Source organism: Poecilia latipinna, unplaced genomic scaffold (assembly GCF_001443285.1).
Source record: "Poecilia latipinna isolate Pla-1442-1.1 unplaced genomic scaffold, P_latipinna-1.0 Scaffold947, whole genome shotgun sequence".
NCBI classification, from domain to species: Eukaryota; Metazoa; Chordata; class Actinopteri; order Cyprinodontiformes; family Poeciliidae; genus Poecilia; species Poecilia latipinna.
In genome coordinates this window covers 94230-107294 of record NW_015113563.1, presented here as the reverse complement: position 1 = coordinate 107294, position 13065 = coordinate 94230, and the positions used below count along the sequence as shown (strand labels likewise).

Here is a 13065-nt window from a genome sequence, read left to right as displayed (position 1 = left end):
AAAAAAAAATTCTTTGCTGTTTTTTTTTTTTTTTTTTTCAAAGGCCATTTAACATTTTGCAGCTCTAAATTGATGAGACAAAACTTTTTAGCGGCTAAAGGTTCCTGACCCCTTGATCTGTGGTGTAAATATGATGACACCCAGTTACTCAGGATGTGACTATGCAAGTATAGTTACTCACCAAAACATGCTCATGTTTACGGTAGCGTCAGTCAGTTAAAAGTTTAGAAGAAGAACTTGAACTGCTATAAACAAGTCTGTAGGTAAACCGGATGTTGTTTACCACACTGTTAAGAGAGAAGAAGAAGAAGTCCCTAAAGTTCACAGTCGTTATAAAAAGTGGCACCAGGTTTCCATAAAGACGCCGTCTGCTGCACATGTTAATAAATAGGGCCCCTTTTTTTTTTTTTTTTTTTTTTTAAAACCTTACTGGTTACCCTGACGACGCACGTCTTTGCAGGACCTGAACAAGCGTCAGGGTCTGGCCCTGCTGACCAAAGTGGGCGAATCTGTGAAGAACGTGGCCGGAGGCTACAAGCTGCGGGCGCGGCCGGCGGAGTTCTGCGCCATGGGAGAGTATCTGGACACGTTCAGCCAGAAACTGGGAACCATCGATCGCATCGCTCAGAGGATCCTCCGAGAGCAGTCGGGTATAATCAGAGAGCCTGCTGGACAACACACACACACACACACACACACACACACACACACACACAGCAGTTCACTGCAAAAACACACCATTTCGCCAAATATGTCTGGTCTGGTTTCTAGCGCAAATATCTTTGTGCACTTGAAATAAGACAAAAGTAACTTTTCAGCAAGAAATTGGAATTTGTTTTGGTCAATAATTCCTTAATATTGATGGAAAAAGTACCAGGTCCTTTGGGAGATTTTTTTTCTACCCATATCCAGGACTTCTTCATAAATATTAAGGAATTGTTGATTAACACAAGCTCCTGTATCTTCTTGGTTTTGTCTTATTTTAAGTATACTAAGATATTTCCACTAGATTTTGTGTTTGCAGTGTTTTAACGTTGACTGCAATTTTTACATCCGTTCTAGCAATAAACATGCAGGTGACATTAATCTGAATGATAGTTTGAACCTTTTCCATCATAAATCCAGACAAACGGGTCGTCTAAAATAAGCTGTATGTGTGAAAGAGAAACTGTTCCTGCACTCAGCAGTGAGGAAAGGGAGGAAGAGCTGCTGCTGACCCCCTGCTCTCCTGACTCACGCACGATGTGTGTTGCTGTAAATGCCTGCCGTGCGAAATGTTCCCCGTCACCATCTGTTGGGGCTGTTGACATTCGGCGTCAGACACAACCATGTTCCCAGATAAGACGGGGACTATTTAAAAGTAATCGGTTTGCAGAGAGCGTGCCGGACTGTTTAGTCCCAGTTTCTTCTCCAGCGAAGCAACGAGAACGCCTCGCTCAACTTAACCCCGCTGTCTTTTCATTTTTTTAAAATTTTTTTTGCTACCAGAGTACCTGACGGAGCTGCGCGAGTACGGCGCCGTCTACTCCACCTGGGCTGGGTCAGAGGAGCAGCTGCAGCGCCCCCTGGAGGGCGTGGCCGGCTGCGTGACGACGAGCTGCGGCGCTCTGGAGGATCTGAGCGACAACATGAGCCAGGACTTCCTTCCTGTTCTCAGAGAATACATTCTCTACATTGAGTCTATGAAGGTAAGATCAATGTTATCAGAACTGTTATTGGGAATGCAACAATATGAACATTTGGACCGATATTATATACATTTCTCTACCGTTTCGATGGGTTTTTGGGGAATAAAACCGAACTCCTATCATCTTCAGAGTCATTGTCGTGCCCACAGTCTATGCTTTCCAGCAGCAGTCAGTCTTCCCACAAATCTGAAGAGGCCTCTGACTGAAGACTGTTGCAGTATGAATGTTTCATCAGTATCATGAAGAAACATAACTGACTTCATTATATTTTTTGTGAAATATAATGAAGAAAGAAGAAAGTTTCTTCCACTGCCTTTCAAACCCAGAGCTGCATCCCTTTTGGTCCCAAACTAGAAAAGGTTCCGCCAGTGTTTTTGTTTTGTTTTTTTTGTTTTGCATGCATCATGTCCTGTCCAGCTCAAGACTCAGCAGAACTGTCTGCGTCTCGCATTCGTCACATGCTTGTTTCTCCGAGGCTGCGCTGTGTTCCTACTAACGTGGAACGCTTTCTGTCTGATAACAGAACGTTTTGAGGAAGCGAGACCAAGTTCAAGCGGAGTACGAGGGCCGCCTGGAAGCGGCCGTGTTGCGCAAACAAGAAGATCGGACGCCCGTAAGCAACAACCTTCCTCTAGTTTGATTGAATTTCACAATTGTCTATTAGGGTTGTTTGCTTCTCAGCCGGTTCTAGTGAACCGTCGCCGTGTCTGTTGCACATCTAGACAGTAAAAGTGTGTCCCGATTCTTTCCCCACCCTCCACGTTGCAGTTCGTGGAGGGTCGCTAGCTCTAGTTTTGTCTGCTCTGCTGCAGATTCCTGTGGAAGTGGAGAAGTGCCAGGACAAAGTGGAGTGTTTCAACGCTGACCTGAAAGCAGACTGGGAACGCTGGCAGCGGAACAAGAGGCAAGACTTCAAACATCTCCTCACGGGCATGGCCGACAAAAACATAAGCTACTATGAGAAGGTACGCGGGCCGAGGTCAACCCGGCTCTCCGCCGTGTGATGTCACAGTTTTTGTTTAATGCCACGACCCCAAACTTTTGTGTTGCCTTGAGATTTTATGCAATTTTGCACAATCAGGATGTCCACGCATTCTTAAAAAGTCTTAGATTTCTGTATCTAAAAATAAAACAACATGTAAACTGGCCTTAAATAATCTTGAAGTCATTGACACTCGGGGCGAGTCCAGCACACACACACACACACACACACACACGACGCGACGGCAACAAAAGTTGAACATTTTTCAATTTTCTCCTCAAATTTGCGTGTCATTATGCGAGTTCCATCGGACATGAATGCAGAGTGAGAGACGTCACTTTCTGTAAATCGAGTTATACAGAAGAATCTCCCAACCCTCACATAGAGTTATTGCTCTTTGTGTCTTAAATTTCATTCAGTTGGCATTAATAAGGTCTTAAAAAGTCTTACTGAAACCTGTTGGTACCCAGAGAGTTCCTAAGTGGATAGATAGTAAAGGATAAATTGGTTTTACAAATTATTTCAAATGAAAAACATGAAATGTGGTATACATTTGTATGCACCCTCACCGCTCTTTATCCTAATACCCCTAAATAAAATCAATGCAACTAACAGCTATTTTTTAATAGCCATTATTTTCTGTCTCCCCTGTAAAAATGGCCGACCTGTTCTGCACCGTTCTTGGGCCCGTTTCAGTTGTAGGTCCAGTTAAGGCGGAGCAACACGGCTCAGAAAAACGCCACTGTTTAGCCCCGCCTGCCCAGTGAGAGTCCAACGCTCTCCTGAATGCAGCAGAGCATAAAAGCAGCATCAGCAGCATGTGGACTAATTTTTTCATCTCTGTAAACACCGTTTGATCCATGGTGACATTTACAAATTAAAATATGCTTTACTTTTATTGTTTTTTTTTTGTTTGTTTGTTTGTTTCTGAAGATAATCTGGAGAGGTAGGAATTGTAATTCCAAATGAATCTCCCCTCTATGCAGAGCCAGGCAGCGTGGGAGTCCCTCATAACGCTCCTCCAGGAAAAACAGACTGAGGACAAAACGAGCGAGACAAACTGAACCGAACTGAACTGAACGCGTACTTGAACGTCACACTCAGCCAAGCCAAGGAAAACCAGCGACGGGGCAGCAGGTTCTAACCGCCAGCGGTCCGCCTCCTGCTGCCCTGAGACGAACGATGACGGTGACACGGAGAGCGGTCGCCTTCCACGCCGATTCGGCCTGGGAAGAAAGGTAATGAGTGGTGTGTTTGAGGTCAGCTGGGACAGTAGAGAATCTTCTGTACAGATCCGTCTTTTTTCCTTTCCTTTTTTTCTATTTTTATGGACTTTTTCTACCTAATATTTCAGATTAACGGTCTTTTTTTGTGTGTGTTATTTTTGTTGTTGTTGCCAATGCTGCTTGTGTTTATTTAACTACGTTTGTGGAGAGAGGCGTTTTTCGTCCGCTCTCTCCGTTTTCACACTGAGCCAAATGGGTATCGAGGACCGTAAATGCCGCAGTTCAATACATCAATAAGTTGGTAAATAAATATTTATATATGCGATAATTCAATTAAAGTTGTAAAGAAATTAACACATTTAGTGATTATTATTTATTAAAAACTTTATTATAAAGAATAACGAAATGAGAAAATAGATTTTTTTTGTTTTTGATCTAAAACCAGTCATGATGATTTCTTTTTAAATTTACTTAACACTTTCATCTGCTTGTTTTGTTAGAATTGGTAATGGAAGTGTTTGGGCGGGGCTAGCTTTGCTACAGACAAGAGGATTGGTGTGCAGCTTAACCAATTAGATTCGATAATTTTAATAATTTCTTTCTCAAATGCAACTCAGAACACATGACAAAATTTACGTAGTTGTAAGTAATGTGATAAATTGACTAATTTTTCATTAATAAATTTTGAATTATTTTTTTAATTATTAGCTAAATTTATAGGTTTGTTTATTTGATGTGATACAATTTTATGTGGATTAAAATTGTATATATATATGTGTATATAAATGTTTGTTTACCAAATTTATTGGATTGTGGCTATTTGTTTTACTCTTGATGAATGGGAATAACTGCAAAAAAGTTTGGTTTGATTATTATTATTATTATTATTATTTGCTTCTATTAGAAGGTGAAACTCTGAAATTGTTACATCAAAACTTTTAATTTGACTAAATCATTTTTCGACTGAAGCATAATTTTTTTTTTTTTTTTTTTTTTTTTGGATCCACATATCCAAAAATCATCACAGAATATCAACCTTGAAGCCCTCTAGTGGCTGTTTAACAAAATTTTATAAATATTGTCCCACTTCCAGCACCAGTTAAATCAACGATAATAAATGTCATGATAAAACTAAACCAGGAAATATCCTAGTTTGACATCCTGGGCTCTATTGATAAGTGCATAATAGCACCACCTAGTGGCAAAGCTTTGCTCTACTTCTCATTCTCTACTTCTGCTGAATTCGGTTGTAACGATCATTTAAAGTCACCGTATTTCAATAGTCCAGCCTTCCTCGACATGCTATAAACTTGAGAATGTTGAGCAGTGTGGAATATGGCCTTGGAAAAAGTGAGTGCTTTAATGCAAAAAAAAAAAAAATTATAGCTGGAAATGGTGAATCATTCAACCCTGATGCAACTTAAAACCGCCCAGTAAAAATGTGATTTTGCTTCAGAACGACAACCTGTTGCAGGATCTACATCCAAGGTGATTCCATTGATTCCACTCTTATATATTCAGTTGCTTATCAAACAGAAACTGCATGAGGCTGGTTGACGGAGCAAATCCTTTCCAGTATACAGGGGTTCAGCTTGCTAACAGTATTGACTTTGTGCTCTCATCTGCAGAGCCTGTGACTCAATTGGAAAATATTAGAAAACACGGAGGCAGCCTGCCGAAAACATCCTTTTTTTTTTTTTTCTTATATTCTTTACTTGATACCGCCTTTAAAGAGGAAAAGAATCACTTTGCTGCCCTTGGATCAAACGGTGCTCCTTTGATGGCTCTCAACCACAGGAGGAAGATGAAACCTGCTGAAAACGCCATCATTTATTCCCTCTCCTCAGCTGTGTGTGCTCGAGTCGGTGTGACTTGGCGTTAAGTAGCAAAATGTGACCAATGACTTCAGGGCGAGCTCAGCTACGTGACATTAACCCAACACCACGTTAACGTTTAGCTTTTGTTCATTTTTGCACAGATGTAGCCTCAGACAGTATTATCTGTCTGGTAAAAGAAGAGATTTTTGAAATAAAGGTACGTTTTTTTTGTTTTTTTTTTTTTGTTTGTTTTTGTTTTTTGAAGCTGATGCCACATTACCGGACCTGCCCTCTCTACAACCAAACACGAAGGCTGATTTAGTGTCTGCAACTTGTAGATGTTGTCAGCTTCATTGTTTTTTTTTGTTCCTCATTCTTATTTGTCTATCTTGACCTTTAACCTTTTACAGCAGCTACTTCTTTATCTGTTCTATCAGATGTGAAAAAAGGATAAAAATGAAGGGAATAAAATGCTTTTTTTTTTTTTTTTTTTTCTTTTTTTTTTGGCCATGTGAGTGCCGGATTGAGATCACGGTTACAGGTAGCTATGACGACCGGAGGCAGCTGTAACGGAGGTTCAAACTAAAAATATCAAAATATGACGACACACTAAAGAGGGGAGCAGACGAGATCAAATACCTGTTATTGCTTTTTTTGTAGCTATGATACTGCTGTATTAAAACAAACTATTTTTTTAATATTACATTGAATACTTGCTTAAAAACAGTGACTTTTACAATTATTGGCACCTCTGGTAAAGATGTTTGAAGAGTCTTAAACTAAGCCAATCCTTGTCAGCAGTCTAATCTCAACATAAATAAGCTGTGGCTAACGTAGCGAGCCACTAGTGACGCTGTGGGAGAGAAAAAGGCCCACAGCATCACACGTCCTCCCCAATACTTACCAGTGTGAATTATACATCCTGTTTGTGTCAGAGTAAATTCACCTGGAGTGTTTTCTCATTGAGCTTTGACGATTGTATTATTATTTTTTCCCTGTGTGTGTATGGAGGCGACATAAAGTTGGGTACATTATGTGTTTAGTTGACTTGAGTGGGAAGTTTTCCTGTCTTTCCCATTTTGAAATGATTAGGAGAAATTGTCCTCCTTCTGTAAAGTCATATTTTTACCTCCATTGAAACGAACGCCATCAGTTGCTAATTTAAAGTTTCTTGATATTCTGATGAATCTAAAAAAATGTCTAATCTGTTACATTTGTTTTATAGGAATTGTTACGGTGCCAATAATTAACTTTATTTAAAAACAAGTTTCCTATCCTTAGTTTTCTTGCTGACTAAAAAGACTTAGACTTTCAGTAGGAGATCATGCTTCTTCAGAAAGCTGAATTTATTTATTTTTTCTTTTACGTTGTTTTACCAGGAGTGCTGATAATTGTAGAGGGCGCTGTTATAAAATAATTAATTGGAAACCTCTACATTGGTACTCAGAGGTCCTGAGCTCTAACAGTGGCAAGAATATAAATGTTGGTGACCAGTTTAAATGGATCCCGGTAATCGTAATTAAAAGTGAAACAAAGGGAAGAGCTTCAATGTCAAGCTTACAGGACTCAACTTGGCTTGAAATTTCCACGTCTACTTTTTGCTTAATTTGCTTTAAACGCACCCCGAGTGAGAAGTATCGTTTTGTTTTTAAAATTATAAACAGGTACGAGCGCATCAAAGGACCTCATTCTGGGGAAAAAACAAAAAAAACCGTTTCTTTGGTTAGTAAAAGTGTTACTCTTGCATTAAGGGAGATGTATTGTGTTTTTCTTTACTTTTTTATCGTCCACTTGCATCCCAACGGCCGCCATTTGACTCGTTAGCGGACCGACTGAACGGGTGTTTAAGTCGGGGACGTTATTTTTTTTTTTTTCTTTAAAGCTCTTAAGCCAAATGTCCACTTCTCACACGTTTAATTAGATCTATTTTTGTTTTTCTCTGTTCCACCCCAGTGTGCTCTGTTTACGTCCCTGATTGTACATTCGAATGTTAATAATTTGTTGTAATTATAAATAAGCTTGTATACTGATGTTTTGATGCAATTTATCTTTAACACATTTTTTTGGATATACTGGACCAATAATAAAGAGGATAAATGACGACTCGTTTGATTTGACTTGAGCGCAACGAGAAAAGCTGATGATGTCAGAAGATGCAGCAAAACATAACGGGACTAATATGGTTTAGTTTTAAGTCTTCAAAACTTTATTTTCATTTAAATGGTTGCATGAACAGTAAAAACACCCCGTAGTGCATCAACACTACAATAAGAACATTTCAAGACGGAGAAATTATTTTAAGCTGCAGCAATAAGTCTAAAGTAATTATAATAAAAGCATTTTAAATTGTGTAGTTTTACTTTTACAGAAACTAAATGCCTTTTTCATGGTTTGAGTGCAAATGCAGACTTCAGTGATCAAGTATAAAAAGTGACGGTGAAAAATAAGAATCATGTAAAAGAATATTTACACTGCTTAATAGGAATTAGTCTCCTAGACAGAATAATTTTTAACTTAATTTTGGGTAAACAGCTGAAACGGTAAAACAATAATTTACATCTTAAGTGTACAAAACCAAACACCACTGATTCCACCATGTCATTATTTACTACACAAATATGAAGTAAAAAGAAACAACAAAGTACTCTTAAATACTGTAGATAAAAACAACAGTCACAAATTATTAATTCCCCCAGCTATGTAGGCTTAAAATAATACATTGGTTTTCCCAGAACATTTCTCCTGACGAAATAATACTAATCAAACATAGTTTATGTTATGGCACATTTCAGCAACAATGCAGTTCAAAGTGCTTTACAGCATGAAAATGTAAAAACATTCAGTCACCAGTGACCCAGCCGAGCTTTGACCTGAACCCAACAGGGAATCCAAGGATGTTTTGAGTTTAAAATAAAAAAAGGAAAAAGTAGACCTTTTTTAAATTTTAGGTGATTGGGTCAACCAGTCTCACAATAGCATTTCTGAACTGGTACCAAACTGACAAAAAAAAATGGCTTCAAGTGAATAAGTCTCCAGTGTGCAACATGTAACATACGAGGGTAAAACCTGAGTGAGCCAAACATTACCCCGACTTACGCAACGTTCTCAGTTCAGATTCACCCCCTAAATCTCCAAAGTGTCGAAATTTTGCGTGCGTCATTTTCAAAATGACTTCTCCTTTTCTAGCAGAAGCCATAAACATAAACCTCTGATAAAGCAATCTGGACGATGACGTTTTCCTGTAACCTTTGACATGATTTCAAAAACTTAAAAACGTTTTTTTTTTTTTTTTTTTGTCCAGTGGGTTTTGCATATTTGTCAGATAAAGTACCATCCATCACACCACAATGGAAAATTATGGTAGGCAAATATATTTCAAAAATTCTGCGCTGGCAGCTTTGAGGAAGTGGCATGTTTATGTTCTAAACACTTGAATGAATTTCCCAGTTTGCTTGTAATGAAAAGAGCTCACTGCTCATGTCGGTGGTGCTTCTTCAGTCTCCCTGAATCCTCACGTACTGTTGCCTCTGAGCCGACCTGCAACCGACGATGCTGGAGGAAAGACACACACACACACACAGAACGAAAATGAGACGGAGTGCACCAGGAATGGTTCTCTCAGCAGCTTTCTGTGTGGCTTACCTGATGGGTATCATGGAAATGACTGTGATGATGCTGGAAATCATAAAGACTAGCCCTGGGAACCAGGTCAGACTGTTCTGATAGATCTTTGTGAAAGCAGGAATGTAAACGATGCCGGCCACCTTCAGAGTCATCTGCAGACAGGTCAGAGCGATGCCTGACAAAAAAAAAAAAAAAAAAAAAAAAAAAACAAAAAAAAGATAAAAGAAAAAAAATCATAAAATAAAAGCTATGTTAAAGGACCACTTAACACAAGATTTAAACTGTGATCTACTAGGATTGGTGAACAAAGTCAGAGAGACTGGATGAACCAGCTGTACCAGACACGTCTGGTTTCTAGTAAATGACTCTGCAACTTCATTTCTGCACAGACTATTTAACGTAAAAAAAACCCCGGGGCAATAGATATCTCTGAGGTCATTTTTTTTTTTAAAAAAGGTCCACAATGACTTATCTGGTTTGTATCCAGTTAAGTGAAATATCTAAAAACAGTTCATTGTTTTTTTGTGTGTGCTTTGATCAAACTGTGCTAAAAAGGACAAACAGAGACTTTCATAAAGGATAAAATCATATGTCTTTTTCTATAGGCAAATATTGTGTTTTTAGTAGTGTGTTTTGCTACCGTCACACATAGACCCGGATCAGGAACTCACCACATCGTGACGCAGGAACCTGCTGAGAAACCAGGGCCCTGATTGTCGGCATCGGGATGAGCGCAAAGAGGTTTAATAAACGGGCTGTGGAGAAAAAGTTGAATTAATTATTACTTTTCTTCTTCCAGGAAATACCACCAAAAGGTGTTATGCAAGCATAGCCTATTATACTTGTATAAAAAAAAAAGCGAATGCCAAATAATTTCCAGTTGTTGTTCTTGTTTGCACACGTTAGTGTTATCAATGTAGCACAGCTAGCTAATATAGGAAGTCAGAAAAGTAGAACTTCAAAACCAATAAGCTACCATAATAAAGCATAAAGTTATGTTTTGTTGCTATTCTGCATTTCACTTAATTATATCCCAGTCACTTTTCTTTTACCCTGGAGATTTGGCAGATACTACACAGTACTATAAAAGGCACTCTGCTATTTCCTTGTGAGTACAAAATGTATGTTATTGTACAGCTGTAAGCATTCAGCACTGTCTGAAAACCTAAGAATAGGAAGACTTTATGGCTTCGGATCGTTCACACTTCCTCTTTCTTGTTCCTGTGTTTTCAATAACTTAGATTTTCTACAAGGCAGACTGGATGGATAAAATTGCACAGCTTGACTTTAACAGCCCAGAAATAGAACATCATCAACACCGACTGGTGTCTCCAGTGCCATTAGATGTTATATTAGACAACAGTTTGTGGAAATGATGCATCATGATGCAGTTCTGAATCAACCAACGCGCTCCGTCTCACCAACGTAGAAAAGGGAGGTCGTAGTGACGAAGGACATGACGTAGATCCCCACAGCGAACGACAGCATGCCGATCAGGATCATGGTTTCGTCACCGACGCATTTTCGGAACATGATGACGCCAAGGAAGCTGGTGACGAAAATCCCGCAGCCCGCCGCATTTCCGTATCCCACCTCGAGAGAGAACAAAGAAACTCGTTTAAAGCACAGTTGAAGGATACTGTGCTTTACATGTGTTTGAAAGCACAGTATCAAAAAGTACTTAGCTAACAATTACAAACGTGACGTTACTTGTGTGGCAGTCCAGCTGAGCGGCGATTTCAGCACAAAGGAGCCCAGGACCTCTATGGCTCCGCCCACAGCAAAGTCGTAGAGAAAGGCCGCCGCAAACAGGAGAACCACGTTCACCATGTTTATCCCAGTAAAACACCCGGCGAGACGAGTGTAACGGGAGGCGTGGGTGAGGAGGTGGTAGCTTTCCTCTGGGTCCTCGCTGTTCACTCGTTTCACCTGTTATTGTGAAGGAAATTTGCAAAATGTGCTTTCAGTGGGAGCGTCGCAGAAAATCAGAAACCTGGACAACTACAACCTGTGGCTGTACTCGAGCTTTTTCACATTTTGCCATATTACAGCCACAAATGGAAATGCTGTAGTAGTTTCATTTTTCTCCTTTATTTAACCAGATTAAACCCCACTGAGATCTATATCTCATTTTGCAAGAGGAACCAGGGCAGAAAATCTGCAACACACAACAACTTGGTAACGTTACTGATTTTACGTGACGCTATCACAAAGCGGCTCATATTTGCAAGGAAAATGATGCAGTTTTCTGTGCTGTTAAAGCCTAAGCGGTTTGAGAGAACCTGTTGCCAGGACAGGTGGATGTCTTGCGTTCTACAAATCTGGTGTTCTGGTATTGTGGTAAGAGAAGCTACAGGAAGTCTTTGCAGTTTGCCACAAGACATGTAGAGGAAGCGGCAAACGTGTGGACGAACAGAACAAAACCGAGCAAAATGTAGCAGAAAACTTACAATAGCATCATCGTACGTTTCATTCTGCTGCTTTGTTTTTATCTGTCACGCTAGAAAAAACATTTGAGTTTGTGGTGGAAACATGAGAAAATGTGAAAAAGCTTATAGGATATAAACTTTTGCATTGTATCTTTTTTACCTAAAGCCAGCCATGAAGCTGGCAAATGTAACAGCAAGATTTCCCCCAGAAAACTTGCTAAACCCGGTGGTTGGGTGCTAGGGCCCGTCGCATTTTTGAGTTAAATTTTTTTTTTTAAAGTCGACAGGGAATATAAAAATATCACTTGATAATTATGTGTTATTGAAATATTGATAAATTTATACCTGAACACCATCTATAAAGTCTTAAAAAAATGCAAACATTTTAAAAAGACATAAATGAATAAGCAATGCTTAGCCTGGTGGTGGCACAAGTGGAACCTGGAGGCCCGCCAGGCTTATGATACACTGGAGGAAACCCTGAACTGTCACTGTGAGGTATGACGAAGGGAGTGCACTGACCTGCAGCAGGGCTACAGCGAATATGAGGCAGAGCAGGTTGAGGAGCGTGCTCACAGAGAGCAGGACGGTTCCGTTTCCCAGACTGGAGCTGTAAAGCAGGAACAGATGACCCGACACCAAGCTGCCCACCACTCCGGTCACCCCGTACACCAGCTCCACTCTCATCATCACCTGCGCGGCAAAAGAACAGGAAGTGATTCCTCTGAAAAAGCAAACGAACGATAACTGAAAAACGCAGCTTCCATGCCGGAAGCTGCCACACTCCAAAACCTGAATCTGCACTACAATGTAACAAACAGCTACTACTAGAAAACAGTCACATGATTCAATCTGACTCATACAGGAAAATGAGAAATCCAAAAAAAAAAAAAAAAGCAAATATCTGAGAACAGTGAAAGCTAATCTAAACCACTCCTTTCACATGCGGCCATGTGACCGTGTCTGTCTTTGCATTAAGAGGGGAGAGGAAGCTGTAAAGTGGCTATGATGAAGATAAAGGCTGATAGGTGAAATAAAAATAAAGGTAAATAGAATCACAGATTATTAAGGAGAAATCATGTTTTAGTCACACCTGGTTTATAACAGCCAAAGAATACAAGTGCATTTCAATGACAGGATGCCACTGAAAAGTTAACTTACTTCACTCATTTAGCTATAAAAACAACATATCAACTCATCCTATACAGATTTAGGGTGAAATATGTCATATTTTTATTTACTTATTTTATTTTTGATGATTATGATAATAATTTTAAAAAAAATCAGTTTTTCAATGTT

The 13065-nt window shown here is 39.5% G+C and overlaps 2 protein-coding genes across 3 annotated transcripts in view; one reads left to right on the top strand and one right to left on the bottom strand.

Annotated features, from left to right (window-relative positions):
• The window catches only part of snx30 (sorting nexin family member 30), a 27937-nt gene that overhangs the window by 9080 nt on the left and 5792 nt on the right, over positions 1-13065 (top strand). Inside the window, exons 5-9 of one of the 2 annotated variants that reach the window (XM_015049442.1) lie at positions 461-650; positions 1489-1688; positions 2212-2301; positions 2501-2653; positions 3657-3673. In XM_015049442.1, coding sequence (XP_014904928.1) covers positions 461-650; positions 1489-1688; positions 2212-2301; positions 2501-2653; positions 3657-3673 — 650 coding nt within the window. Of the gene's footprint in view, positions 1-460; positions 651-1488; positions 1689-2211; positions 2302-2500; positions 2654-3656; positions 4292-13065 lie in introns of those variants that run through there. The other variant, XM_015049441.1, reaches the window with a different exon arrangement.
• slc46a2 (solute carrier family 46 member 2) overlaps positions 5939-13065 on the bottom strand; it is an 11693-nt gene continuing 4566 nt past the window's right edge. Inside the window, exons 2-7 of the mRNA XM_015049440.1 lie at positions 12289-12459; positions 11048-11266; positions 10759-10930; positions 10009-10092; positions 9356-9512; positions 5939-9265 (exon numbers count right to left, since the gene is read on the bottom strand). Coding sequence (XP_014904926.1) covers positions 9208-9265; positions 9356-9512; positions 10009-10092; positions 10759-10930; positions 11048-11266; positions 12289-12459 — 861 coding nt within the window. The 3' untranslated portion in view covers positions 5939-9207. The remainder of the gene's footprint in view (positions 9266-9355; positions 9513-10008; positions 10093-10758; positions 10931-11047; positions 11267-12288; positions 12460-13065) is intronic.